The 24,480-nt window shown below is 54.7% G+C and overlaps 1 protein-coding gene across 2 annotated transcripts; it reads left to right on the top strand.

The window, feature by feature from the left end:
* On the top strand, positions 1 to 24,176 carry EFTUD2 (elongation factor Tu GTP binding domain containing 2). 2 transcript variants are annotated; one of them, XM_075443844.1, is made up of 28 exons: positions 1 to 95; positions 390 to 495; positions 1,477 to 1,642; positions 2,128 to 2,206; positions 4,454 to 4,529; positions 4,797 to 4,862; positions 6,301 to 6,336; positions 7,242 to 7,332; positions 8,457 to 8,539; positions 9,035 to 9,201; positions 10,281 to 10,405; positions 12,024 to 12,087; positions 12,466 to 12,556; positions 12,928 to 13,063; positions 13,344 to 13,471; positions 14,448 to 14,641; positions 14,784 to 14,895; positions 15,099 to 15,239; positions 15,623 to 15,724; positions 16,227 to 16,309; positions 17,476 to 17,562; positions 17,846 to 17,972; positions 18,638 to 18,725; positions 19,248 to 19,366; positions 19,846 to 19,940; positions 20,758 to 20,911; positions 21,898 to 22,005; positions 23,574 to 24,176. In XM_075443844.1, the coding sequence occupies exons 2-28, from the start codon at positions 391 to 393 to the stop codon at positions 23,667 to 23,669; spliced, it is 2,919 nt and encodes a 972-aa protein (XP_075299959.1). In that variant the 5' UTR covers positions 1 to 95; position 390; the 3' UTR covers positions 23,670 to 24,176. The 2 variants fall into 2 exon arrangements, with proteins under 2 accessions (XP_075299959.1, XP_075299960.1); XM_075443845.1 differs by lacking the exon at positions 1 to 95 and adding an exon at positions 109 to 130.
* Positions 24,177 to 24,480: the final 304 nt, after the last annotated feature.

The following is a 24,480-nucleotide window of genomic DNA, read 5'->3' as shown; positions in this document are numbered from 1 at the left end:
GCTGACGGCGGGCGCGCAGGGCTCCGTCGCGACAGGCGGCGCGGGCAGCCCGGGGGCTTTCCGGAGCCGTGTCGGCGGCGAGGGCAGCGCGGCGGGTGAGCGTGGGGCCGGGGCAGGCCCGGGGGCCGGGGTAGGGGTAGGCCCAGGCACGGGGTAGCCCCGGGGTAGGCCCGGGGGGCCGGGGAGGGCGCTCGGCGGGCGGGCCGGGGTCCCCCGGGCGGTGCAGGGCTCTGGTGAGGGGCGGGCGGGCCCGGGGGGGTCGCGCACGGGGCGGGCCGGGCCGGGCCGGGCCGGGCCGGGAGCCCCGGGGCGGTGGGTGGCCGGGGCAGGAAGCCGCGGGTGCGCGGGGCAGAGCCCGCAGCCTCCTCCGACTCCCTCCCCGCCCCCAGCATGGACACCGACCTGTACGACGAGTTCGGGAACTACATCGGGCCCGAGCTGGACTCGGACGACGACGATGACGAGTTGGGCCGCGAGTCCAAGGACCTGGACGAGGTGAGCGGGGGAGGGGGTTGGCCTTGCCCCGCACCCCCGCGGGAGCGGGCGCTGAGCAGCCGGTGGTGCCGGGGGTCCTTTCCCGTGGCGGGCTGGGGTGCTGGGGTGAGGGGATTTGAGCCCTGAGGATCAGAGCGGGTTTGGGTTTTAAAGGGTTCAGCTGCCCAGGGCAGTGGGGGAGTCCCCATCCCTGGAGGTGTCCAAAGAACGTGGAGACGAGGCACTTCAGGGCAGGGTTTAGCAGGGACAGTGGGGTTGGGGTGACGGGTGGACTTGATGGATCATCTTAGAGGTCTTTTCCAACCTTAATAATTCTGTGATTCGAAAAGCTGCCCTCTGGTTCCTGTCACAAAGAGAAAGACAAAGTTTCTGCTTGAATCACGGTTAGAACCGGGAGCATCCATAGCTCAGGCTCTGTTTGGCTTTTTTAATTTGTGTTCGATCAAATGGAGAATCCGTGTCCGTTCAGTGAGGTCTTCAGGCTGTTAGTGACACGCTAACGCCGCAGCAGTGTTGCGAGGAGCTCGATTCTTCAGCGGTGAAGGCAGAGCAAGACTCCAGGGACATGAGAGGAGAGCGCCGAGGGCAGGGAGGACAGCAGAGGCGGCTGTGCCGCGTCGGAGAGCCAAGGGAGCCCCGTGTCGTCTCCCGTTCGTGCGGTTCGACTGGCAGTGGTGGCTGTGCACGCACGTGGTTCTGTGTGGCTGCGAGCGAGGGGCGGCAGCCGCTGCGAGAGCTCTTGGTGTTCGTTTCTGAGCTGCCCCGCTGCACCACGGCGGGGAGGGGTGTGTTGCTGACTGAGGGCACCTCAACAAGCTGCTCTGCAGCTGAATGCGAGGTGCCGGGGCCACGCTGGTGGTTCCCTGGCTGGGTTTGTAGCTTTCTTTCGCCATGTGACGCCGAGCCCGTACCTTCTGGGGTGATTGGTGTCTGCAAAGCGCTGTGGTGCCAGCAGCAGCTAAAGGCGAGCGTTGGTTGCAGCTCGAGGATGATGACGATGATGACGATATGGGGGACCATGACGAGGACCACCCTGGGATGGAGGTGGTGCTGCATGAGGACAAGAAATACTATCCCACCGCCGAGGAGGTCTATGGGCCCGAAGTCGAGACGATAGTGCAAGAGGAAGACACGCAGCCTCTCACTGGTAAGTGGTGAGGAAGCAGCGAGTTGGGTGTGGAGGGAGGGGAAGACTCTGAATGGACCCCTGGAAAAGGGAAAAGAATATTGCCTTCTGTTCTCCCCGTCGGTTTTATGCCCCTTTCGAATTCCCTCTCAGCCCCAGGAACGCGGAGACTCGTGTATGTCTAGTGGTGCGCAGCTTTTGGCACTCTGGATCGTTATAAACGCCAAGCAAACTGTCTTTTGAAGCACGGGTATCGGCAGACACTGGAGAGATGCTGAAGGGGAAATAAGAATGTGTTTAGGTCATCTCGTTTGATCCTTCTAGAGTGGAATAGTTTGGTTGGAAGGGACCTACGTCCAACTGCTTTTATAGAAAGCTAAAAGAATCTGTCAGCTGGAAAATCTGATTTTTGTCTGTGAAAGTCCCGTTCCCTGCGGCCGTTGCTGAGCCTGCTGTGTTCAGGGTCTCTGCTAACAGTGTTTTATTGTTCTTTCTCTTGTTTTCAGAGCCTATTATTAAACCTGTGAAAACCAAGAAGTTCTCTCTGATGGAACAGACGTTACCGGTCACTGTCTATGAGATGGAGTAAGTGATCTGTAGGGGTTGTCAGCGTGTACGCTGGATCAAGCCATCTGTGCTGCGATTTCCTCACTCGTTGTTTACAGGCAATGGAGGGGGGGCAGAGTGGTGGGTGCTATGGGGAGGAGGTGGATTTTGGGGGGCACTGGCTTTGTTTCTTACTGACACCAGCGACAGAACTGAGTGCAGCCATTTCCCAGATTTTGAACCAAAAAGAAGGGGAAGAAACTACAAGACTACCCATTTTACAGATATTTTTCCCTCTGCATAATGCAGCATAGTGCATCATTTTCTGACACTGGAATGTAAATCTCGCCTTGACAGCTGACAGAAGGCTTGATAATCAGAAACCCTTGCGGTGCAGGTTTGCTGAAAGCAAGTTTTCTTGACTGGCTTGAGCAATATTTCTACAGTCAGCGTGTGGCACACCTTGTCCTGGGACATTTTGGGTTGATCCCAGTGACCCTTGGCCTACTGCTGTCTCAAATAACTCCTCCAGGACAGATGGGGATTAAACGGGGGGAATTTTTATGCTGCTGGTTGTGTGCAAAGTTGTGTGTAGGTGAGCGTAACCCTGCGGCTGAGCTGCCCTTCTGCTGCGCTGGGTGGTGTCTGCTGGTTGTACCCCGCAAAGCAGCCCCTGGGACACCAGGGCTGGGAGAAAACCTCCTGGGAACAAATCTAAACAAATTTGAAATTTGAGGTGTAGCATCTGACGCAGCTTTGGTGGGGAGTGAAAGCAGTTGTTTACCGTCTCTATTAGAAACGCAGTCTGAGCATCAGCGTCTGCGTTGTGTCGATGGGTGGAGGGGCTCTGTCCTCGCGCCTGTCGTGTTTCTGTGTGTTGTCTTCTGTTTGAGGATGAACAGATTGAGCTGCGTGAGTGTCTCCTTAGGCTCATCTTTCCATGCGCCATTTCACGGCTAGTCACAGCTTCTCCCAATTTTTAATAGTCGCCTTCAAGTGCAGGTCCCAGACCAGATGCAGGCGGAGCAGCACTTCCCTGTGTGTCGAACAGAACCCAGCGTGAGCAGTCCCTCTGCGTATCGTTAAGGAGCTGCTTATTTTCCAGCAGCAAAATTTCACTGGAGTTTGTATTCGGTCGTTGGTTATGTGGATACCCGGGACCTGCTCGGAACGGCTGCTTTTCGGGGCTGTCCCCCGACGCTGTCAGTGTGGCCGTCTTCGCTGGCCGGGGAGATTGGTGATACAGCCAGGTGTAAACCAAGGAGCTGGCTGGGCCTTCTTTGCCTGAGCAGTCCACTCTGCTCTTAGTCAATGGCCTGCACTCGTCATTATCTACCGCTTTGCTGATCCCCGTGTCCTCTGCTCGTTCCGTCTGTGATGAATTCCTCTTCGTCCTGACTGTTGATATAAATGGTCAGGATGGGGCCAAGAGAAAGTCCCTGTGGGACTTCACCAGAAACCTGCAAGCTTGGTATTGATTTCCCATTTAGCCTTGTTTTAAGACCAATAAGCAAGCTTTTAATCAGTATTATTATTGATTTTTGTATTTTTTAGCTCTTAATCAAAATATTGTACGTTAGGAAGTCTACTGCATCAGTGAAAATGAAAGTCATTTCAAAAAGGCGATTATCTGACAGCACTTATTTTGTGCAGACCCATAGCAATGGATACTGGTTTTGCAGCCTCCCATTATTTTTTAGGGGGGTTGGTAATTGAGGATCTCAATTATATTTTGTCCAGGGTCCGTGCCGAAGTGACTGGCCTGTCAATACCCAGCTCAACGGCTTATTCTGAAAAGATTTACATTCCGTTACTGTTTCCTTGAGTCCCTGGGAACGTCACTGTTTTAAGACCTGAAAATCATAATTAATGGTCTGCGGAGCCCCGTGGCCACCTTTTAAATCTGCGTGGGGTGCTTGTTGCCCAGCTCTGTGATTTACTTGACTGCCTGCCACTATTTGAGTGGAAGTATTTCATCATCTGAGTACATGGATGTGACTTTTGCTCTAATACTGACTAGAAGAGAAGAAAAATATTCAATAATATTCCATCGCTGGCAGCTTTACCAGCTCCATATCCTCCCACCCACTGCCATCTGTCTAGGACTCCAACTCTCTTGTCCTCCCCATCTGGAAAGTGGGATTCTGCCTCCGCAGGGCACTGGCAGAAGGAAAGTTTGGAGAGGATTCAGGGGGCACCTTGGAGAGAAAGTGTAGCTGAAATGGCACCTGCTTTTCTTAGACACAGCAGAAGCCTCCAACAGTCTTTTGTGTTTCGTTCCTCCAGTTTCCTGGCAGATCTGATGGACAACTCGGAGCTAATTCGAAATGTGACTCTGTGCGGGCACCTTCACCACGGCAAGGTAGCGTGAGTCCGGCGTGTGTCAGGCAGTAGTATTGATCTCTTCGCTGCTTACTTTCACCGCGGCGCTTGCCCCCTCGACCTCTGCAGCAGCAGGCTCTTTCTGCTCCTCTTGCTAATGCAGTTATTTGTAGGTTTTCTTTCAGCCACGCAGAGGTAAGAACGTGCCCGGCTTTCTCTGCACTGCTGCTGGAGGGATGGGATTGTGCTTGTATTTACCTGGCTGAACGCAGTCACCTCCTTTCTCTTATGGTCTGATATTTTTCAGACGTGTTTTGTTGACTGCCTGATAGAACAGACGCACCCAGAAATCCGGAAGCGCTATGACCAGGACGTAAGTGAGCTTGTGGTGTGTTCCTGCCCCCAGGAACACGGCTTGGCTTGTGCACTGGGAGGGAGCATTGACTGTACGTGGGGAAAAAGTGATTTAGTTTCTATGATGGCGTGACCGCTGGGTGGATGAGGGGAGAGCCGTGGATGTTGTCTACCTTGTCTTCAGCGAGGCTTTCGATGCTGTCTCCCATCACATCCTCCTGGGGAAGCTCAGGCAGTGTGGGCTGGAGGAGTGGTCGGTGAGGTGGATTGAGAACTGGCTGAATGGCAGAACTCAGAGGGCTGGCATCAGCGGTGCTGAGTCTGGTTGGAGGCCGGGAACTGGTGGTGTGCCCTGGAGGTCAGTACTGGGCCCAGCCTTGTTCAACTTCTTCATCAATGGCCTGGATGAAGAGTTAGAGGGTACCCTCAGCAAGTCTCCTGCTGACACCAAACTGGGAGGAGTGGTGGACACACCGGCAGGCTGTGCTGCCATTCAGCGTGACCTGGACAGGCTGGAGAGTTGGGCAGAGGAACCTGATGAGGTTCAACAAGGGCAAGGGCAGGGTCCTGCCCCTGGGGAGGAGCAACCCCAGGCACCAGTACAGGCTGGGGCTGAGCTGCTGGGAGCAGCTCTGCGGAGAGGGACTGGGAGTGCTGGGGGACGACAGGGTGACCATGAGCCAGCAGCGTGCCCTGGGTGCCCAGAAGGCCAATGGGATCCTGGGGTGCATGAGGAGGAGTGTGGCCAGCAGGTCAGGGAGGTTCTCCTTCCCCTCTACTCTGCCCTGGTGAGGCCCCATCTGCAGTGCTGTGTCCAGTGCTGGGCTCCCCAGTTCAAGAAAGATGAGGAGCTACTGGAGAGAGTCCAGCGGAGGGCTACGAGGATGAGGAGGGGACTGGAGCATCTCTCCTACGAGGAGAGGCTGAGGGAGCTGGGCTTGTTCAGCCTGGAGAAGAGAAGGCTGAGAGGGGACCTTAGAAATGCCTCTAAATATCTGCAGGGTGGGGGTCAGGAGGACGGGGCCAGACTCTTTTCAGTGGTGCCCAGCGACAGGACAAGGGGCAACGGGCACAAACTGAAGCAGAGGAAGCTCCAGCTGAACCCGAGGAAGAACTTCTTCCCTCTGAGGGTGCCGGAGCCCTGGCCCAGGCTGCCCAGGGAGGCTGTGGAGTCTCCTTCTCTGGAGATATTCCAGCCCCGCCTGGCCGCGGTGCTGTGCAGCCTGCTCTGGGTGACCCTGCTTGGGCAGGGGGCTGGGCTGGGTGACCCCAGAGGTCCCTGCCACCCCCTGATTCTGTGAGTAGAACATAGGATTGGAAAGCCGGAGCTCAGGCCTAATTTTATCTCTGTCCCTTACTTGCCACCTTAACCATGTGTAAGGAGTTACTGTGTTCTGCTTCAAACTTAACATTTGATACCAAAATGTGATGCATTGGCTTTTGTTTTGTCTTTGCAGCTTTGCTACACTGATATATTGTTCACAGAGCAAGAGGTGAGTGAGTCTTGTAGAACAGGCAGTGAATTTCATCCGGTTGTCTCATGCTCTACTCACAGTTACTTACTGTAGGCACTTTCCTCTTCCATTTTAACATCTTTTTGTGGGTTCCATATTTTGATAATTTTCTTTATCAGTGAAATTACCTGCTTCTCGTGTTTGCCTCGTGTTTTTCTCGTGTTTGTTTGTAAGACCCCTGGTCCAACTTTCTTCGATTTCTTGGGACCCTCACTTCCATGTATGATTTTATTTATCTGAGATGATAACCTGTGTGATGTTGGAAATGTATAGCGGAGTTGTCCCAGCATATGGGTAACTTATTTTCTCTGAGGGAAGGAGATTGAAGGGTGGATGAGGAGAAAAGCTATGATTTCAGAATAAATGTATTTCTCCATGGTTTCCTCTGGTGGGAACTGTGAGCTGGGTGCGCTGACTCCATGTGGTTGGGCGTGAATGGGAGTCTTATTTTGTCCTACTTGCTAAATATTGTCATGACCAGAACAACCCTATGAAGCATTTCTTTCTCTTCATTGTAGTGCTCCACTTCATACTCTGGGTGATCAAATCCTGTGCTTTGAGATACAAGCTGATAGCAGCAGAAAGACAAAAGCACAGAACAACGTGCCTTCTGTCCCTGGTGTTGCATATTGTACTTCCTCAGCTGGAAAGAGGCATGGGTTGGGCAGTGGCCGCTCACCAGTCTGAGCCAGTACAGATGGAGCAACTGGGATGGATACTGCGGCAATCTGAGGTTGTTCCTCCCTCCCGGGAAGTAGCAACATGTCCTGGATGGATATTTATTCTTTCCATCCTTCTGATTTTTCTTTGGTCATCTTTTACATCTTCACAGGGTGATGTATTTTTTTTCTTTTAACTGATAATTCTGGTTTCCTGTCTTGCAGAGGGGAGTAGGGATCAAGAGCACACCAGTGACTATTGTTCTGCCGGACACCAAAGGAAAGTCTTTTCTCTTCAACATCATCGACACTCCAGGTGACTGTGTAATCCTGACGATTCTGGGATGCGCTTAGCTGAAGGCAGCTTGCTGCGTGGAGCAGGCACACGATCATGTGAACCAAGGTTTCTCGCGTTAATAAACCCCTCTGGTCCTCTGGATAGGGCTGTTGACGGGAGCAGAGCGGTGAAAACATGTGCAGGGGTGGCTAACGAGGGCCTTCAAAGGGCTTTTGTGTTGGGTTGCGGTGGGATTGGGTAGCGGTGGCTCTCAGAAAAACAAAGGAAGAATCTGTCTGAAACCTCACTGATTCATCTGGAAACGCCGCTTAGGCGCGCTGAAACCCTGGGAAGCTTGGTTTTACGGACGGAGACCCAGGTTTTGTTTTGTGTTGTTTATAGATGGTTCCAACCTAGTCCTGAGCCTTTAGCTAAGTTCATTCTTCTGAAATCACTTCCAGCAGTAATGACTGTGCAGCTGGCTTTCAGTTGGGCTTGTGTTTCTGATTAGCTGGCTTAATTGAGGGCTAATCAGGCTGAAAATGTGTTTCACTCAAGTATACCAGAAGCACATGTAGAGCTGGGTTTTCCAGGTTTCACCATACCCAGTGGGGACCGTGCTTTCCTCAAATGCTGTTGCCCCACAGCGAGACTCAGCAAGTTCCCTCGAGCCTCTCACAAGCTCCTGCGGGGGGAACATAATCACGGAGCAACTTCTTGTAAGAAACCAAGGCCAAACTTTAGGAAAGAGGGTCTTGGGACACATCTGTTGAGTTACAGCTCAAGATGAGGGAGGTTAGAGCGCAGGAGGAGACTGGAGGGAGAGGCATCTGTTGTTCTTTGGTGAGAAGTAATCTTCCTCCTTTTCCTGAAGTACTTGCACAGAACTGTGAGAAAAACAGTAACAAATGTGAGGAAAAGTGCCTGCTAAATGAGTTGTTGTGTTTATTCTTAAAAAATAGCATTAAAGCTGTAGTGAATCCCTATATGGAGCTGTGGCAACTGCTCCCGGGTCCCTGTCTGAGGAGGAAGCCGTCTGTGTTCTGCCTCGCTGGGTACCAGTGACCGGAGCGAGCTGCAGAGCAGAAGGACGGCTTTCCACCCTCTGCGCTGCTGGTGTCAGGGCTTCCTCCAGTTCTCGCTAACATTTTGTATTTTTGAAGGTCACGTCAATTTTTCTGACGAGGTGACGGCTGGCCTTCGTATTTCGGATGGCGTTGTACTTTTCATTGATGCGGCTGAGGGGGTGAGTGCCACCTTCTCCTGGGGGTTAACTTCAAAATCTCTGCCTCTGGAGGCTTTGATCCTGCCTCAGCGTGAAGGCCGGGGGTGGGTTTAGCTTTCCACGCTCGGGGGGTTTTGGAGGGCAGTTTGGGAAGCGCGAGTGTTTTCCAGGCAAAGCAGGGAGTCAAGCCTCTGGCTTCTGTGTCCAGGGCTGACGTGATGCCTGTGACCTGCAGGCTGATTATCTAACTTGTTCGCATCTCCATCCCCACGATATCTAAAATGGAGCAGCTTACTTGTACTGGAGATGTCCGAGGGGTAGGCTTCATGGAATTCGCTTGGGTTAGCACCGACTTCCGAGTTTCAGGAAGAGAAGCTGATGGCTGGTGGCTGAGCTTGGGCTTTTCTACAGGCTTGCAGCCCTGCGTGTAAGGGTCGCTGCTTTGCCTGTCGTGCCCTAGGCAGCATTTTGTGGAGGGCTTGCGCTAGGGGTGTTTGCGGTCGTTGCTCCCTGCAGGTGATGCTGAACACGGAGAGGCTGATCAAGCATGCGGTGCAGGAAAGGCTGGCGGTGACCGTGTGCATCAACAAGATAGATCGGCTGATCCTGGAGCTGAAATTGCCCCCGACGGATGCGTATTACAAACTCCGACACATCGTGGACGAAGTGAACGGTCTGATCAGGTAGGGGGTTTGGGGGTGATGCTGTCCCTGTTCCGTTACAGGCGCTTTTCTCTGCGAGCCCTGTGTATGCCTAAAAACTCAGTGGTTTGGATGTGTTGAGTTGTAGAAAATGGGGCAGGAAGAACTTAGAAATTCATCTCAGCCAGTATATTGGATTATACAGGAAGGGTCAGTCCTGCCTGAATTCTGACAAGCTTCGTGGGATCAGCTCCTTTTCCCCCATTAAAAAGTAGGGGAAGTGGAGATACGACCAGAGTGGGGAACTTCTGTGCTCTCAGATGCCTCCAATACACAGAGATGGTCCAGGCTGTGTCCCGAATTGTAGGCTGAGATGTCTCAGAGCCCCTAAACTTTTGTTACAAAGCTAATAGAACTCACTGTCTCGCCGCCTAGACAGAGATCTGATATTGCTGTGGTCCAGTCTCCTTGCCAAACCCTGCCCAGAGAAGGGAGGGCTGTCGTCTCTAGCTTTCGAAGTAGCAGTGCATCGTTTCTGGGGGTTCTTCCACATCTGGGTGATTTCCTAACAGCGTCCTTCCCTGCAGCTTGTGTGCAGCTGCACCGTAGCCTGTATAACCCCAGGCTGAATTTGCACACGAGCTCACTTGCACTCTGCTCGGTTGCTGCTGGCATCGAGCAGCTCGGAGCAGGGTAATTTACCCTGACTAGCGTGCTTGTGAACTCATTAGAACTGTTTCAATGCAGTTCTGTCCCCACATTGTTTGCCTTGTATTAGCTTTTCTCTTGCTTGGTTGACCAACTTGGCTGCCTTTTTTTAGGGAAAGAAAAACTGTACCTGACAAAAAATACAAAGCGCTTGTGCTGGCAACTTTTTAGTTCTAGACCTTTAAATATTTCTTTGCACACTTTGAAATCTGTAGTCGTAAAATGATACTGACCCTGAAATTCCGATGGCAAGCACGCTGCAGCCCGTTGTAAGACGCTGTTTGGCAGTGTGGAATCCTTGCCTGTCACTTACTGCTGTTTGGTGTGGGAAGTGGACTGAAGTGTCTTCCTTGGTTCATAACACTGATTTTATTTTATTTTTTTTCTTGTCTCTAAAAACTGTCTCCTCTCAGCATGTATTCCACCGATGAGAACCTCGTTCTGTCTCCCCTTCTGGGGAACGTGTGTTTCTCCAGTTCACAGTACAGCATCTGCTTCACGCTGGGATCTTTTGCAAAGATTTATGCAGACACATATGGTGAGGATTATCCAGCAACCTTGTACACTTTAACATCTCTTTTCCTAACCTGTTTTGTTGAGGCTTTCTAAGCCAGTCAGCTTTGGCTTTCACTGCACTAATATGGCCAGAATATGCGCTCTTGAATATCTAGGAGCTGAGAGTTCCTGCAGATCTGAGCCCTGGGTGGTAAAAACCAAAAATACAGTTCTAATTTGGTTTTAGCTAGATAGTTTCTCCTGATAAATGTTTCTTGAGTCAGAAGCCAATATTTTATACATACCCTGAAGCAGAAAAAACAAGCCCTGCTATGGCAGTTGAAGGCGAGCGTACGTGCTGTGCTTTGCCTCCGTGCCAGAACAGCTCAGAGGTGAAGCAGTTAAGTTCTGCCTGCCTTTTCGCAGAAGCCTCCAGAGTCTGAGACTCAGCTGCAGCCAGGCACAAGCTTGGCCCACAAGGTTTTGCACTCTTGCCCTCTTTCTTTTTTAAGAAAGTCTCTTTCTGGCTTTGATTTAATTTTCTGTTCCCCAGGTGCCCACTCAAGGCAATCTGCCACTTGTAGAAGTGGGCCTTGTGGTTGCGTTAGCCAGCTGTCCAGCGGGAGTTTTGAAGTCTCGCGCTGGGGAGTTCGGGGTGATCTGTAGGAGCCGTGAGCAGGGGAAGAAGGATGTTGTGAAGCAGCTGGCCTGGCTCTTGCAAAGAAGTTAGCCTGGGGGAGGATGAAGTTGTGGAGGTCAGGGACTGATGTGTCAGGACCATCGTGTGTCCTCGGGAGTTTGGAGAAATAAATGAGCTCCCTGTGCGTCCCAGCGTTAACTCAATGCCTGCTAGGATGATGCCCCTTCTCTGGGGGACTGATAAAGATGCAGGCACAGTCGGTGGGAGATGTCAGCTGTGCAGGGCAGACGTGAGCTGAGTGGGTGCTTGAAGTCAGGAATATTCGATTGGGGCCACCAGGGATTTTATGTGCAGCCACCACACTTCAACTAACATGAGTTATAGGAGTTTAACTGTCAAAACCGCAGCCACCATGAAATTTCTTATGCTTGCACATCTGCCCACAGCAAAAGCTTGTTTGGAAACTGCTGTAAATTATCACTGCTGTCGTATTATTTGTAAATCTACCATGACAGCCAAGCACTACGTGGTTCCTTCAGCACTTGGGTATTTGGCTGTGCGCTTAGTGCATCAGCTGAGAAGGAGAAAGGAACCTGGAGATGTGCAGCAAGGCAGAAAATGCTTGCGATAAGCCTGCGGGCAGATGGGGCGTGAGCCATCCCAGCACCTTGGCACTGCCGCGTCGGGGTGCAGCGTTAACGTTTGGAAGATGAAGCAGATGTAGCTGGGTTCCTGCAGCGCGGTGTCTGGCAGGCCAGCTCTTCTCAGCTCCAACCTTGTGTGTAATTGAGAGAGTTGAAACGTTCCTGAGAAGCAAGGCAGTGAACACACGGTGTGCCTGGGCTGCTGGTGTCAGGGCTTAATCATTTATTCAGAATTGGGACCATGCGTTCACTCACCAGCGTCGGCCCGCTACATCAAATCCCCAGGGTTGTTTTAACAGCTAAAACCCAAAGATTTTCAGGATATGAAAAATACAGTGTCCTCTGAGAGACTTTTGCCATTTGCTTTTTTCCTTTAGGAGACATCAATTACCAGGAGTTTGCAAAGCGGCTTTGGGGTGACATCTACTTCAACCCAAAGACGTAAGAAGCGTATTTAAACATCTGTTGGGTTATTTCTGTTTTTTCCCTCCTTTCCCTGTAAAACGTGGACTAGATGACCATCCAAGGTCCCTTCCAACCTGAGTTGTCCTGTGATGGAGTAGTATCTGGGGAGGGTTGAGTCAGGCCTCCTGCTTGGTGTGAATCCATGTGGTCCTGCTGATTCCCCTAAGCGGGAGCAGAGAGCCTCTTCTGGCTTTCCTCTGGGGTAAGCGTGACCCCTGTGTCCGTGGCTGCTTCCCAGGGAGGTGGGGAGGGAGCAGAGGATAGCCTGGGGAGAGCAGAGGCTGTGTTTGCAGTAGAGGTGATTGCAGGCTGCAGAGTGCTTGCTCCTCATGTCTCTGCTTTGTCCCCCAACAGCCGCAAGTTCACTAAAAAGGCCCCAACGAGCAGTTCCCAGCGCAGTTTTGTGGAGTTCATTCTGGAGCCCCTGTACAAGATCTTGGCTCAGGTATGTGGGGGTTCGTTCTCCTTCCCATAGGCCCGGATGGGAGCAGCCGGGTGGTGGCTGGTGCCTGCGGGACTCGCCTGTCCTGTTGCGCAGCGTGATTTTCACAGATTTCTGGATTTCGGGGTGCAGAGCAATGGTGTGCAACTCCTGAACAGCTGCTCATTGCAAATATAACCCTGTGTTTGCATAGAGCTGCCTTTCCTCAGGCAGCCGAGTGATCATTTGAGCCAGCCAGCCGGTTCTCCTGCGAGCTCTGAACCTGAGCAGGTCAAGAGCCCTGCGGGTGATGGCTGGTGCGTGAAGCTGCTCTTGGGAGCTGCTGGCTTGGACCCCCAGCAGCAGAGCTGAGGGTGGTGCCTGTTGTCTTGCAGGTGGTGGGGGACGTGGACACGACCTTGCCCAGGACTCTGGATGAACTTGGCATCCACCTGACCAAGGAGGAATTGAAGTTGAACATTCGGCCCCTCCTGCGGCTGGTCTGCAAGAAGTTCTTCGGGGAATTCACAGGTAAATGCTGTTTGTCTTCCCAGTTACCTGGTCTCACATCTGCAGCGTTAAGGGCTGAATTACCGCCACGGAGTGCTCACTTGCACAGATCCCTTCTCAGCTTTCCAAATATAAAATATTAAACCACTTGCCCAAAGGACAGCTTGAGACACTGCTCACATCTTCCCCGTTGCTGTGGGTGCGCTGCAGTCAGAATGGCTTTGCCTTGTGTTTCTTGGTGTCCGTTTCTTTCCTCTGCACTGCTTCATCGTGTTCTCATGAAGTATTATTACTTTTCCAGGCTTTGTGGACATGTGTGTGCAGCACATCCCCTCCCCGAAGGTGGGAGCCAAGACGAAGATCGAGCATACCTACACTGGTGGTGTGGACTCTGACCTAGGGGAGGCCATGAGTGAATGCGACCCCGACGTAAGGAAACTCTTCTGCTTTGCTCCGAGTGTCCAGGAGCGTGGCAAACACGCCCTCCTTTCACTGCCTTGACAGGGCAGCTGCCTCCTAGGCAGCCATCTGCACAGATTTGACTTCCAGCATTTTGAAACCTCTCATCCGATACCAAAACAAATCTCTTCACTCTGTGAAACTTCAGCTGCCTGCCAGGGCAGCCCTCGAGAAAGAGAATTGTTTGACAGTGTTCAGAGAAGAACAGGGCTAGGTCAGGACTTCAGAGCATGTGGGAACTGCGGGGTGATTTTGTGTCCTTTTGTTGCCTTTTTGTCCCTTTTTCTTGAAGTTTGATTCTCTCTCCAAGCTCTGAGAGAACTGAAGTATACTGATAAAAATAACCCTACCTTAGTTAGTCAGCACCTTTCGTATCCAAGCCTTGCAGAAGCCTTCCTCCTCAAACAGCTTGTGCTGAGCTGTCGTTCAGAGTTGTCTCGAGCCACCAACGCCACCCAGCAGCTACTGAGGAATTTGCCTGTGACTGTTCTAATGTCTGGAGAGAAAATGTTTGTTTTAAAGAGTTGTGGTTACCCACGTAAAACTGCGCAGTGGTGGCTGTCGCCAGATCACCGGCTGTGGAGTGACCTGATGGGACTGAGAGCTGGGGTCTGGGGAGGCTCGAGTGCTCTGCCCTGAGCTGCTTTGCAGGCCGGCAGGTGACATTTCTTCTCATGGCTTTGTCCCAACCACTGTTTACTGCTCCACAAGTGGAGGGAGGGGAGCTCCAGAAAATTCCGCCAAAGTCGTTCCAGGGGTCTCCATACCGGGCAGGGAGATGTGAGGGTTCCAGTGGAAGGAAAGAAGGACTTGGCAAGTCCAAAGAAGCATTTCTAGATTCTAGCTGATTAATCCCTTTGTATCCAAAAGTCCTACCGGGTCTGTGTCTGTCTCTTACTGCATTTTGAAAGAGGCTGATGTCTCTCTCTCTGTCTCTCACGGGAAGGGTCCGCTGATGTGTCACACGACGAAAATGTACAGCACGGACGACGGCGTTCAGTTCCACGCCTTTGGCAGAGTGCTCAGTGGTACCATCCACGCTGGGCAGCCTGTGAAGGTCCTTGGAGAAAACTATACCCTGGAAGATGAGGAGGACTCCCAGATCTGCACCGTCGGACGCCTCTGGATCTCGGTTGCAAGGTGCAGAAAGCTCCGGCAGTGTGTGTGCCTGGGGGAGGAGTCGGCTGCAGCCGTTGCTGCCAGGACAGGGAGGAGGACGGCGCTGCGGGGGCCCCGAGGCTGGCAGCAGTGAGCGCTGCAGGGATGCTCCCCTCCTTTTTAGGTATCACATTGAGGTAAACCGGGTTCCTGCTGGCAACTGGGTGCTGATAGAAGGAGTGGACCAGCCCATAGTGAAGACTGCAACCGTCACGGAGCCTCGGGGCAATGAGGAGGTACCGTGCCCAGCTGGTATCGCTCAGCCTGACAGGGGCTCCAGGGGATGGAGCGCATCCCGAGAGCGGTGAGGTCAAAGGAGCCTTGTCTGCCAGGGCGCAAGAGCCACTGAGGGAAAGAGAGGCACGGGGTTTGAAGCTGCTATCTCCAGCAGCCATCTAACGATGCAGAGCTTCAGCTCTTTGTCCTTGTCTGCTTTCAGGCTCAGATCTTCCGTCCTTTGAAGTTCAACACCACATCTGTCATCAAAATAGCTGTGGAGCCGGTCAACCCCTCGGAGCTCCCCAAAATGTTGGATGGCCTCCGCAAAGTCAACAAGAGTTACCCCTCGCTTACTACTAAGGTATTTCTGGTGTTTGTGTGGTTGTTTTCATCTCGTGCTGTGGGCTGCCTTGTAGCCTGATCTTAAATATTTTTTTTACTGTGGGTTGTTTTTTGTTGTGGGTTTTTTTCATGCTGTTGCTGTTGATCTCGTAAATCATGTGGAAATAGCAGGAAACTATAAATCCAGCAGAAAAACACACACCTTGCTGTGCCAGGGAGGCAGCTTTCTGCGGAGCGCATCAGCGCTGTCTGCTGGAAGAGGCTGTGGGAGCTTTCCTTGGGATGCTCTGATCCCAACCAATTTATTTAAAGCTGAGACTTCCTCGGGCTTGTGTAGGAGCCTGGAAGGTGAGGGCCTGTGAGCAGTAACGCTGTCAGTCGAACGCCTCTCATACCCTGCAGGTGGAAGAGTCGGGGGAGCACGTGATTCTGGGGACGGGGGAGCTCTACCTGGACTGTGTGATGCACGATCTGCGGAAGATGTATTCAGAGATTGATATCAAGGTGAGGAAGCGAGAGAGGGATTTTCGCAGCTGGGGAGGGGGTTTTGTCCCCCTGTCTCAGAAGAATGGGAAAATAAAGCTAGCCAAATGTACAGCATGGATTTTGTCACGTCCCTTTAAAAGAAGAAACAAAAAAAAAAAGGACTGTTAGGATGCAGAAGTAGCTCCTGCAGCCTGACTGTCACACCAGTGTGACTGAGAGCCTGAAAACCGACCTGGAGAGGGATGCGTGACCCCTTCCAGCCGTTGCTGTACTTCAGCCAGTGCCTGGCTGGCATCAAATAAATCGGGTATGATTTTTTGTACCTGGAATTAGGGTTAAGCGTTCCTCTCTTGTTTGGATGGAAGAATTGGTAAAGCTGCCTGCACAGGCCTCTGGCAACGCTGATTAAAACACTGGCAAATGAACCAGATTTTTCTTGTTGGTGTTCAAAGTTTTCAAAGTCCCTTTAAAACCAAAAAAAGTACTTGAAAACCTTGCAGACGTGCTGTCGTTACTCCAGGTCGCCGATCCCGTGGTGACATTCTGCGAGACGGTGGTGGAAACGTCCTCCCTCAAGTGCTTTGCAGAGACACCCAACAAGAAGTAAGAGCCCGTGGGCGAGCTGGGCCTTGGAGCCGGGCAGCTGGGGGGGTTCGCTGGAGACTTGGCTTCCTCCCCTCCGAGGGGTCGGTTCTCCGCGGCGCTTGCCCAGACAAGTGGCGCGTGCCGGCGTCGGCAGCCTGCTGCTGCAGCAGCTCTGTTGAGCTCCTCAGTGACACGCTGGAGTCCCAGGGATGTTGCTGTGCTGTGTAGGAGCTCTCAGAATGGAGGGAATAAAGACAGATCCCTGTCCTCCTCTCTTTGAGCTGAATTTCACACCACCTCTGCAGTTCTGTGGTGCTTCCAAGACTGGGAGATGTGTTGGGATCCTAGAGCAGGTGCCAGAGAGCCCAGTGCTGCCTTCAGTAACTCTCCAAGCGTTTCATGAGCAAAAGCTTTGTCTTCTCATACCCATTCTTAATCTTGAAGTGGACTTTTTTTTTTTCCCCTCCAGTGATGCACTGGAGCATTATGGCGTGGTTTCATCTTCCTCCCCCAGCAGTGCTTTACGAGTTGCCGTGTTTGAGAGAGGGAGGCCTGCGAGGGAACATAGGCTGAGTGACCAGGATGAAATCTAGGAGCACAGGACATTTTAGTGCCTGAATCTTCAGGGAAATCATGATCTGTCGTATGCTGGAGATGGCTTTCCTGTGTTCCCTTGTGATTTCTGGTTCTTCTTACCCTCCTTTATTCTGGTATACTCTCTCCATGGTTGGCAGCCTTATTTCTGCGTACGGAAAGGTTCCGGTGTTAGGTCAGTCGTTGAAGTGCTGGGCGTGTGGAGTGACCTGCTCTGGAGGCAGGGTACTCGCGTTGGTGAGGTTCTGCAAGGCGACATCGCGTGTGTCGGACACGGTGAGCGCTGGCTTCGACAGAGGCGTATGGCCTGGCCCGCGGGCTCCCTTCTGCAGCGCGGACGAGCGCTGGGCATCCGGCAGGAGGGGTGGAGCAGTCCTGTCCCTTCGCAGTCTGCGTCTGGAGGCGAGCAGACTGCGGTGAGCAGTTGTTAAGCGCGTGGGCTGCCTTTGCAAGCAGGACAGTAGCAGCGAAGGACGCGGATGTTTTCATCTCCCTAGCTGTGTTCGAGGCAGTGCGTAGTCCCTGAGGTCCTGCCAATTACTCCCATTTCCATCATTCTGCGGACTAATTGCAAGTGTCTCTCTTCCCAGGAACAAGATCACAATGATTGCTGAACCTCTGGAGAAGGGGCTCGCAGAGGACATTGAAAATGAAGTGGTCCAGATAACCTGGAACAGGTATGACCGATCTGGGGAGAGCAGGAATCCATCTAGAATCAAATAATTGGGGAAAAAAGGGAACGCTGGGATCTGCAGGGTGCCCAGTATCAGCCAGCAGCCTCCAGGCAGGGGTCCTGGGTCCCATAACGCTGCCAGGTAGTCCGTGAGTGTCCCTGCCCAGCAGAAGGGTTGCTCCAGGGAAAAAGCTGAAGCCTTTTATGCCAGAAAGAAACAGTTGTAGGTATGTTGTGAGTGCAGGTCAAATACTTGTTCCCTAAAGTTTCTTCTCCTCTTCTATCAGAAAGAAGCTGGGTGAATTCTTCCAGACCAAATACGACTGGGATTTGCTGGCTGCCCGTTCCATCTGGGCCTTTGGGCCGGACGCCACTGGCCCAAACATCCTAGTAGACGATACGCTGCCCTCAGAGGTGAGAAACACAGGCAGGGGGGTTATGTTTCAGAGAGACACGTGTGCTGCGGTGCCAAGAGGTGCCTGCTCCTTCGAGAACCTGCAGCAAGGTCCTAATGCTGTTAGAGTGCTCGTTGGTTTGCCAGATCTCAGATATTAGGAAAAATTTCTTCACTGAAAGAATGATCAAGCACTGGACCAGGCTGCCCAGGGCAGTGGTGCAGTCGCCATCCCTGGAGGCGTTCAAAAAACGTGTAGACGTGGTGCTTCAGGACGTGGTGGTGTTGGGGTGACGGTTGGACTTGCTGATCTCAGAGGTCTTTTCCAGCCTTAATGATTCTGTGATTCTATGTGCTCTGCTTCTTCCACCATACTCCTACACTGGCCAGCAAATCGCCTGTTATTTTTCAGGCGTTGCAATTGGGGCCAACGTCCTCAAAATGTGCAACTGAATGTCCTCCCTTTTGGGATTACCAAAATACAAAGGACTCTTTTAATTTGTAGCTGTAGATGCCAAACTCAAGATGATGCTCCTGAGCTGTGAGAGGGAGGGGTGGATGTTGGGGACATAGAGGGACATTGCTGCTTTTCTAGGAACTGGCGTTTAAGCAGTGGCTCTGTCTGTGACTGCCTTGTGACGCAGATTTGGTCTCTGAAACGGTCGGTCTGTCTGTCTGTCTGTAGGTGGACAAGTCGCTGCTGGGCTCTGTGAAGGACAGCATTGTGCAGGGGTTTCAGTGGGGGACCAGGGAAGGGCCTCTCTGCGACGAATGTAAGTAGGACCTGTGGAGGAGTGGAGCTAAGAAGATCAGTTCAATTCTTCCATCTCTAAGGATTTAAGTGATTTTGGTGGTGCAGTCCCTCAGTGGCCAGTCCCCTGCTCACGCCGCAGCTGGGGACAGCTCTGGGGGTGGGTGACAAGGGCGATAACAGAACCTCCCCCTTTTTCCTGGCTGCAAATGCCAGCCAGGCCCTGGCGCTGGCCACCTGCCTGCAAACCAGGGCCTGTCAGCTGGCAAGCTGGCTCCCCCAGACCTTGGCTCTGCTCATACAGTTCAGGTGCAGAGCGCTGGGCACCCTGCAGTACAGCCTGCTGAACCGTTTGTGTTTGATACACAGGGTTGGGACGTGGTCATGCTTTCCCTGCTGGAATTAAATTTAGGAGAACTTCTGGTGGCCCTGGGTCTTTGGGTGTTTGCTACGTGCTCAGGGTCTCTGGGGAGGCACAGCTGGTGCTGGTACGGCAGAGAACAGCCCCCTCGAGTCACTTGCTGTCATTTCTGCCCTTCCTCAGTGATCCGCAACGTGAAGTTTAAGATCCTGGATGCTGTGATTGCTCAGGAGCCCTTGCACAGGGGTGGAGGACAGATCATCCCGACGGCCCGGAGAGTGGTGTATTCCGCTTTCCTGATGGTGAGGACCGGCTGTGCGTGACAAAGCCGGAGCCTCGCGCTGTGCCGGCTCCTGGGGGCTCCCAGGAGCGCAGGTTGCCCCGTGTGCTGCAGTGTCTGCCCCAGGGACGTTGGCTTAAACTGACTCACTCGTCCATTAACGTTTCCAGCGCCCTTGTGGGCTGGCAGACGGCTTTTACAAGAATCACGTTCCAGTCTGGCTGCAAGCTTGTGTGCATCTGCTCTGTCTCCCCTTTTTGCTACTGTTTGGCTCGCTGGGAAGGGTGGGCGTAGGGGAGAGGGAAGCGCGTGACTCACGGCCAGGAGGAGAACAGCTCCTTTCAGTGACTGTTTGGCGTTGGTCTGGGCAGCCATGGGACCCTTTCGTCCCCAGTCGGGCGCTGCGTTTGACCAGAGCACGCCAGTCCCTGGCTCTTACTTGAACCGAGTTGTGTTGGTGCTGCTGGAGGCTCAGTGACTTGTGTCCCTTTCTCCTCCCAGGCCACCCCTCGCCTGATGGAGCCCTACTACTTCGTGGAGGTGCAGGCTCCTGCCGACTGCGTGTCTGCGGTGTACACGGTGCTGGCCAGGCGGAGGTGAGCCGCCATCACCTCGCTGTCGTAAAGCAGCAACCGCTCGCTTGGGGTCCGGGTTGCTAGAGACGTTCACGGTCCTGGCACCGCTTGTAAAGCGAGGGGAGAGGGTGAAATCTGTATGAAATGACAGCTGAAAGCTTCCTTGACTGATCCCAGCCCCTGTGCTGCGTGGGGAGGGGATGCGCAGGGTCATGTGCAGCCTTTGGTTTGTGCCTGGTCCTTGCCAAGTGTCAGAGGAGAACATGTACCGGGACATGAGACCTCCCCAGGAGGTGTGTTCAGCTGCGGGGCCCTCAGCGTGAGACAGGCATGGACCTGGTTGGGCGGGTCCAGAGGAGGCCACGAAGACGGTCAGGGCACTGGCGCACGTCGGCTGCGAGGACAGGCTGTGAGGGAGTCGGGGTTGCCCAGCCTGGAGAAGAGAAGGCTCTGGGGAGACCTTAGAGCAGCTGCCAGTGCCTGAAGGGGCCTGCAGGAGAGATGGGGAGGGACTCTTTGCCAGGGAGTGCAGTGACCGGACAAGGGGCAACGGCTTTAAACTGACAGAGGGCAGGTTTAGATCGGACATTGGGCAGAAATGTTTTACTCTGAGGGTGGAGAGGCCCTGGGCCGGGCTGCCCAGAGGAGCTGTGGCTGCCCCCTCCCTGGCAGTGCTCAAGGCCAGGCTGGACGGGGCTGGGAGCACCCTGGGCTGGTGGGAGGGGTCCCTGCCGCTGGCAGGGGGGTGGAACGAGAAGGTCCATAAGGTCCCTTCCGACCCAAACCGTTCTGTGGTTCTGTGACAGACAGGAAGACTAATCTTTTGATGTGTTGGCAGAGGCCACGTGACGCAAGATGCTCCGATCCCCGGCTCCCCTCTCTACACCATCAAAGCCTTCATCCCAGCCATTGATTCCTTCGGGTTTGAGACAGACTTGAGGACCCACACGCAGGGACAAGCCTTCTCGCTCTCGGTCTTCCACCACTGGCAGGTGAGTCCATGCCCCGGCGAGGCAGGGGAGAGGGCCCTGGCAGGCTCGGGCACCGGGTCGGTGCTCCCAGTAGAGCCCAGTGCCACGGCTCGCGCAGGGCGGCGGGACAGCTGCTCTGGGGAGCATCCTCAAAGGATCTCGAGCTGGGGAGGCTTTGTTCCCTGGCCGCTGAGTGTCTGCAAGGAGCCAGCAGCTTTGTTCCGAGTCACATCACCCTTTGCCCTATCGAGGGAGCGCTGAATGCTGCTGCTTGCGGAGCGTAAAGGTCCTTCAGTGCCTGGAGAGAGGGACTTCTCCCTCACCCGGGAGAAGGGAAGCTGCTTGGGTGCGCTTGGCGCTCTGCAGCGTGGGGAGCAGGGGGCTGGGAGCAGGGCTTGCGCTTGTTGGACTGCCGTGAGACCTGGGTTGCCACGCTTTGGGTTTGCCTCTTGGAGAAGGCTTTTTAAACCTATGGCAGAGAAGGTTTGGATGAAATACTGTCCTCTGGCTGCTTTGCTGTCTGGGGCAAATCGAGTCTTGTGGGAGCTGCCACTGTGACCCTGCGAGGTGCACAGCTACGTGTGGGAGCAGCAGCAGCCGTCTGAGCCCCGGGAGCTGGCGGAAAGGTCAAGATGTAAAAGCCCGAGGCTTGGCTCTGCACAGAATACTCGTGCCTGGTTTCTGGAGAGGGCTGTGCTGCCCGGGACCCGCGTGGGTTGCTCTGGCTGGCAGGTTTTTAGAGGCCTCGGAGTACACCAGCAAGTGAGAGAGGTGGGACGTGTTCTTGGCTTGGGTTATCAGCACCGTATTAGCAACGTCTCGGAGGAGTGATCCCCAGTGGTGACGTGACAGTTCTGTGCCAGGAGAACAGATGGGGTGTTGGGGCTGTCGCTCCAAGGCCGGGGGTGTCCACAGGGCCTGGGGGTGTTTCCCAGTTGCAGTTCAGGCTCTCCTGGAGGCTGAACCAGCCACCAGCATCGCTCCCACGCCCTGGCCCTGTGTTTCAGATTGTGCCTGGTGACCCCTTGGACAAGAGCATCGTGATCCGACCCCTGGAGCCCCAGCCAGCGCCGCATCTGGCCAGGGAGTTCATGATCAAGACCAGGCGTAGGAAGGTACGTCTGGGAGTAATCCCCGTAGCGTCCCTCTGTCCGTCTGTACCAGCAGCTGAGCTGCTCTAGTGTGGTCCCTTGGGCATGCCGCGTCCCCTCTGTGTTCCCAGAGTGGACCAATGTCCTTTGTGCCTCGGGACTTGCTTGCTCTTGATCCCTCAAGCTGCCTGGGATGGTCCCATGAGCGACTCATCTGGCAGCGACTCCAGCCAAAAGTGGGTTCTGCAGCACCCGCTGGCCTTGCTCCCTCCCCAGCCCGTCTGACCCCTGGGTGCCCTGGTTTAGCCGGTTTGTCCTGCGGAAAAAGCAGCAGCTGGTTTCTGTGCTGGTTTACAGAATCCCAGCACGGCAGGGGCTGGCAGGGCCCTCTGGGGTCACCCAGCCCTACCCCCTGCCCAAGCAGGGTCACCCAGAGCAGGGGGCACAGCACCGCGGCCAGGCGGGGCTGGAATATCTCCAGAGAAGGAGACTCCACAGCCTCCCTGGGCAGCCTGGGCCAGGGCTCCGGCACCCTCAGAGGGAAGAAGTTCTTCCTCGGGTTCAGCTGGAGCTTCCTCTGCTCCAGTTTGTGCCCATTGCCCCTTGTCCTGTCGCTGGGCACCACTGAACAGAGTCTGGCCCCGTCCTCCTGACCCCCACCCTGCAGATATTTAGAGGCATTTCTAAGGTCCCCTCTCAGCCTTCTCTTCTCCAGGCTGAACAAGCCCAGCTCCCTCAGCCTCTCCTCGTAGGAGAGATGTTCCAGTCCCCTCCTCATCCTCGTAGCCCTCCGCTGGACTCTCTCCAGCAGCTCCTCATCTTTCTTGAACTGGGGAGCCCAGCACTGGACACAGCACTGCAGATGGGGCCTCACCAGGGCAGTGTAGAGGGGAAGGAGAACCTCCCTCGCCCTGCTGCCCACACTCCTCCTCATGCACCCCAGGATCCCATTGGCTTTCTTGGCACCCAGGGCACGCTGCTGGCTCATGGTCACCCTGTCGTCCCCCAGCACTCCCAGTCCCTCTCCGCAGAGCTGCTCTCCAGCAGCTCAGCCCCAGCCTGTCCTGGTGCCTGGGGTTGTTCCTCCCCAGGTGCAGGACCCTGCATTTGGCTTTGTTGAACCTCATCAGGTTCCTCTGCCCAACTCTCCAGCCTGTCCAGGTCTCGCTGGATGGCAGCACAGCCTGCTGGTGTGTCCACCACTCCTCCCAGTTTGGTGTCATCAGGAGACTTGCTGAGGGTACCCTCTGTCCCTTCGTCCAGGTCGCTGATGACATTTAGTGGCTGGACAGAGGGGTTGGAGGGGCTCCTGGGACCCCAGAGGGCGCGGAGGGAACGGGGCTCCCCTCGGGGAGGGGGGTGAGCCGTAGGTGTGCTCAGCAGCAGCCACCACACACTTGCAGCTCCGTGAGAGGCTGTTGGGTGTCTTCAAGCTGCTGAGCAACGCTTGACCCCCTGCAAATTCTGCCGCCTCTGGAGCCCAAAAATGGGTCTTGCTGTGGGACACCAGGGCGTTCTGGTGGGATCTCTGCCACGATGGCTGTGGGAGCGCCGGCGGAGCACTAACCTCTGCCTTTGCGGTTACCCGGCAGGGCTTGAGCGAGGACGTGAGCATCAGCAAGTTCTTCGATGACCCCATGTTGCTGGAGCTGGCCAAGCAAGATGTTGTTCTCAACTACCCCATGTGAACGTGCTACCGCAGCGTGAGGGCTGGCCCCAGCCCTGCCCGCCGTCTGTCTGTCCTTCCCCCTCCCCGCTGGCCCTGCTCGCTGGGGCCATGCAGGGAACCGCTCCTCCGCTCGCTCGCGGCTGTAGGAATCTCCCTGGGCATTGGTGGACGAGACGCTCGGGGTCCACCACGGCGAGGGAGCAGCCCCGGGCGCTGCCGCTTGCTGGGTGGTTGGTCTGCAGCCGCTGTGGCCCCAGCGAGGAGCGTTTCCCTCTGCCAGGCTCTCTCCGGGCACACGGCGCGGATGTAACCTCAGGACTGCCTCGGCCGGAGCGTGAAGGTGCGTCGGGCACTCGGGGTTTCTGCTCCCCCTCTCCTGGCTGCCGGGGGCTCTTCTGCCCTGGGCGGAGCGCGGCCGGGCAGCCGAGGGCGGTGGGGGTGCTGGTGGGGTGGGTGCCTCCCCGGGAAGGGACGCGAGTGTGGCTCTTACCTTTTTTGTACACCTTTCTGGAACCCTTGTAAACGTTTCATACACACTTCCAGGCGGGGCTGAGTCTGACTGCACCGAGAGAAGGCAGCGCTGGGCGAGGCTCGGCCTTCCCCGGTGCGTAGAGCACGCGCTGCCCCCGCTTCCCCCACCTTCACCCCGATTCTGCTGTCCCACGCCCTGGAGCTCCGCGTCCCCCAGCCACCCCCCTCCGGCCGGCAGCAGCGAGCTCGCCCGCCGGCCCGCGACAGTGCTCTCCCCGAGGAGGATTTTCTTCCCTTCTCGCCAGGTCTGTGCTTTCGGGGAAGCTCATCAGCTGCTCGTGCTCTGCGAGATTTTGGGG

The sequence above is a fragment of the Opisthocomus hoazin genome, chromosome 26 (assembly GCF_030867145.1).
Source record: "Opisthocomus hoazin isolate bOpiHoa1 chromosome 26, bOpiHoa1.hap1, whole genome shotgun sequence".
Classification (NCBI taxonomy): domain Eukaryota; kingdom Metazoa; phylum Chordata; class Aves; order Opisthocomiformes; family Opisthocomidae; genus Opisthocomus; species Opisthocomus hoazin.
Note: the sequence above shows the minus strand (reverse complement) of the source record. Positions and strands in the feature narration are given on the sequence as shown.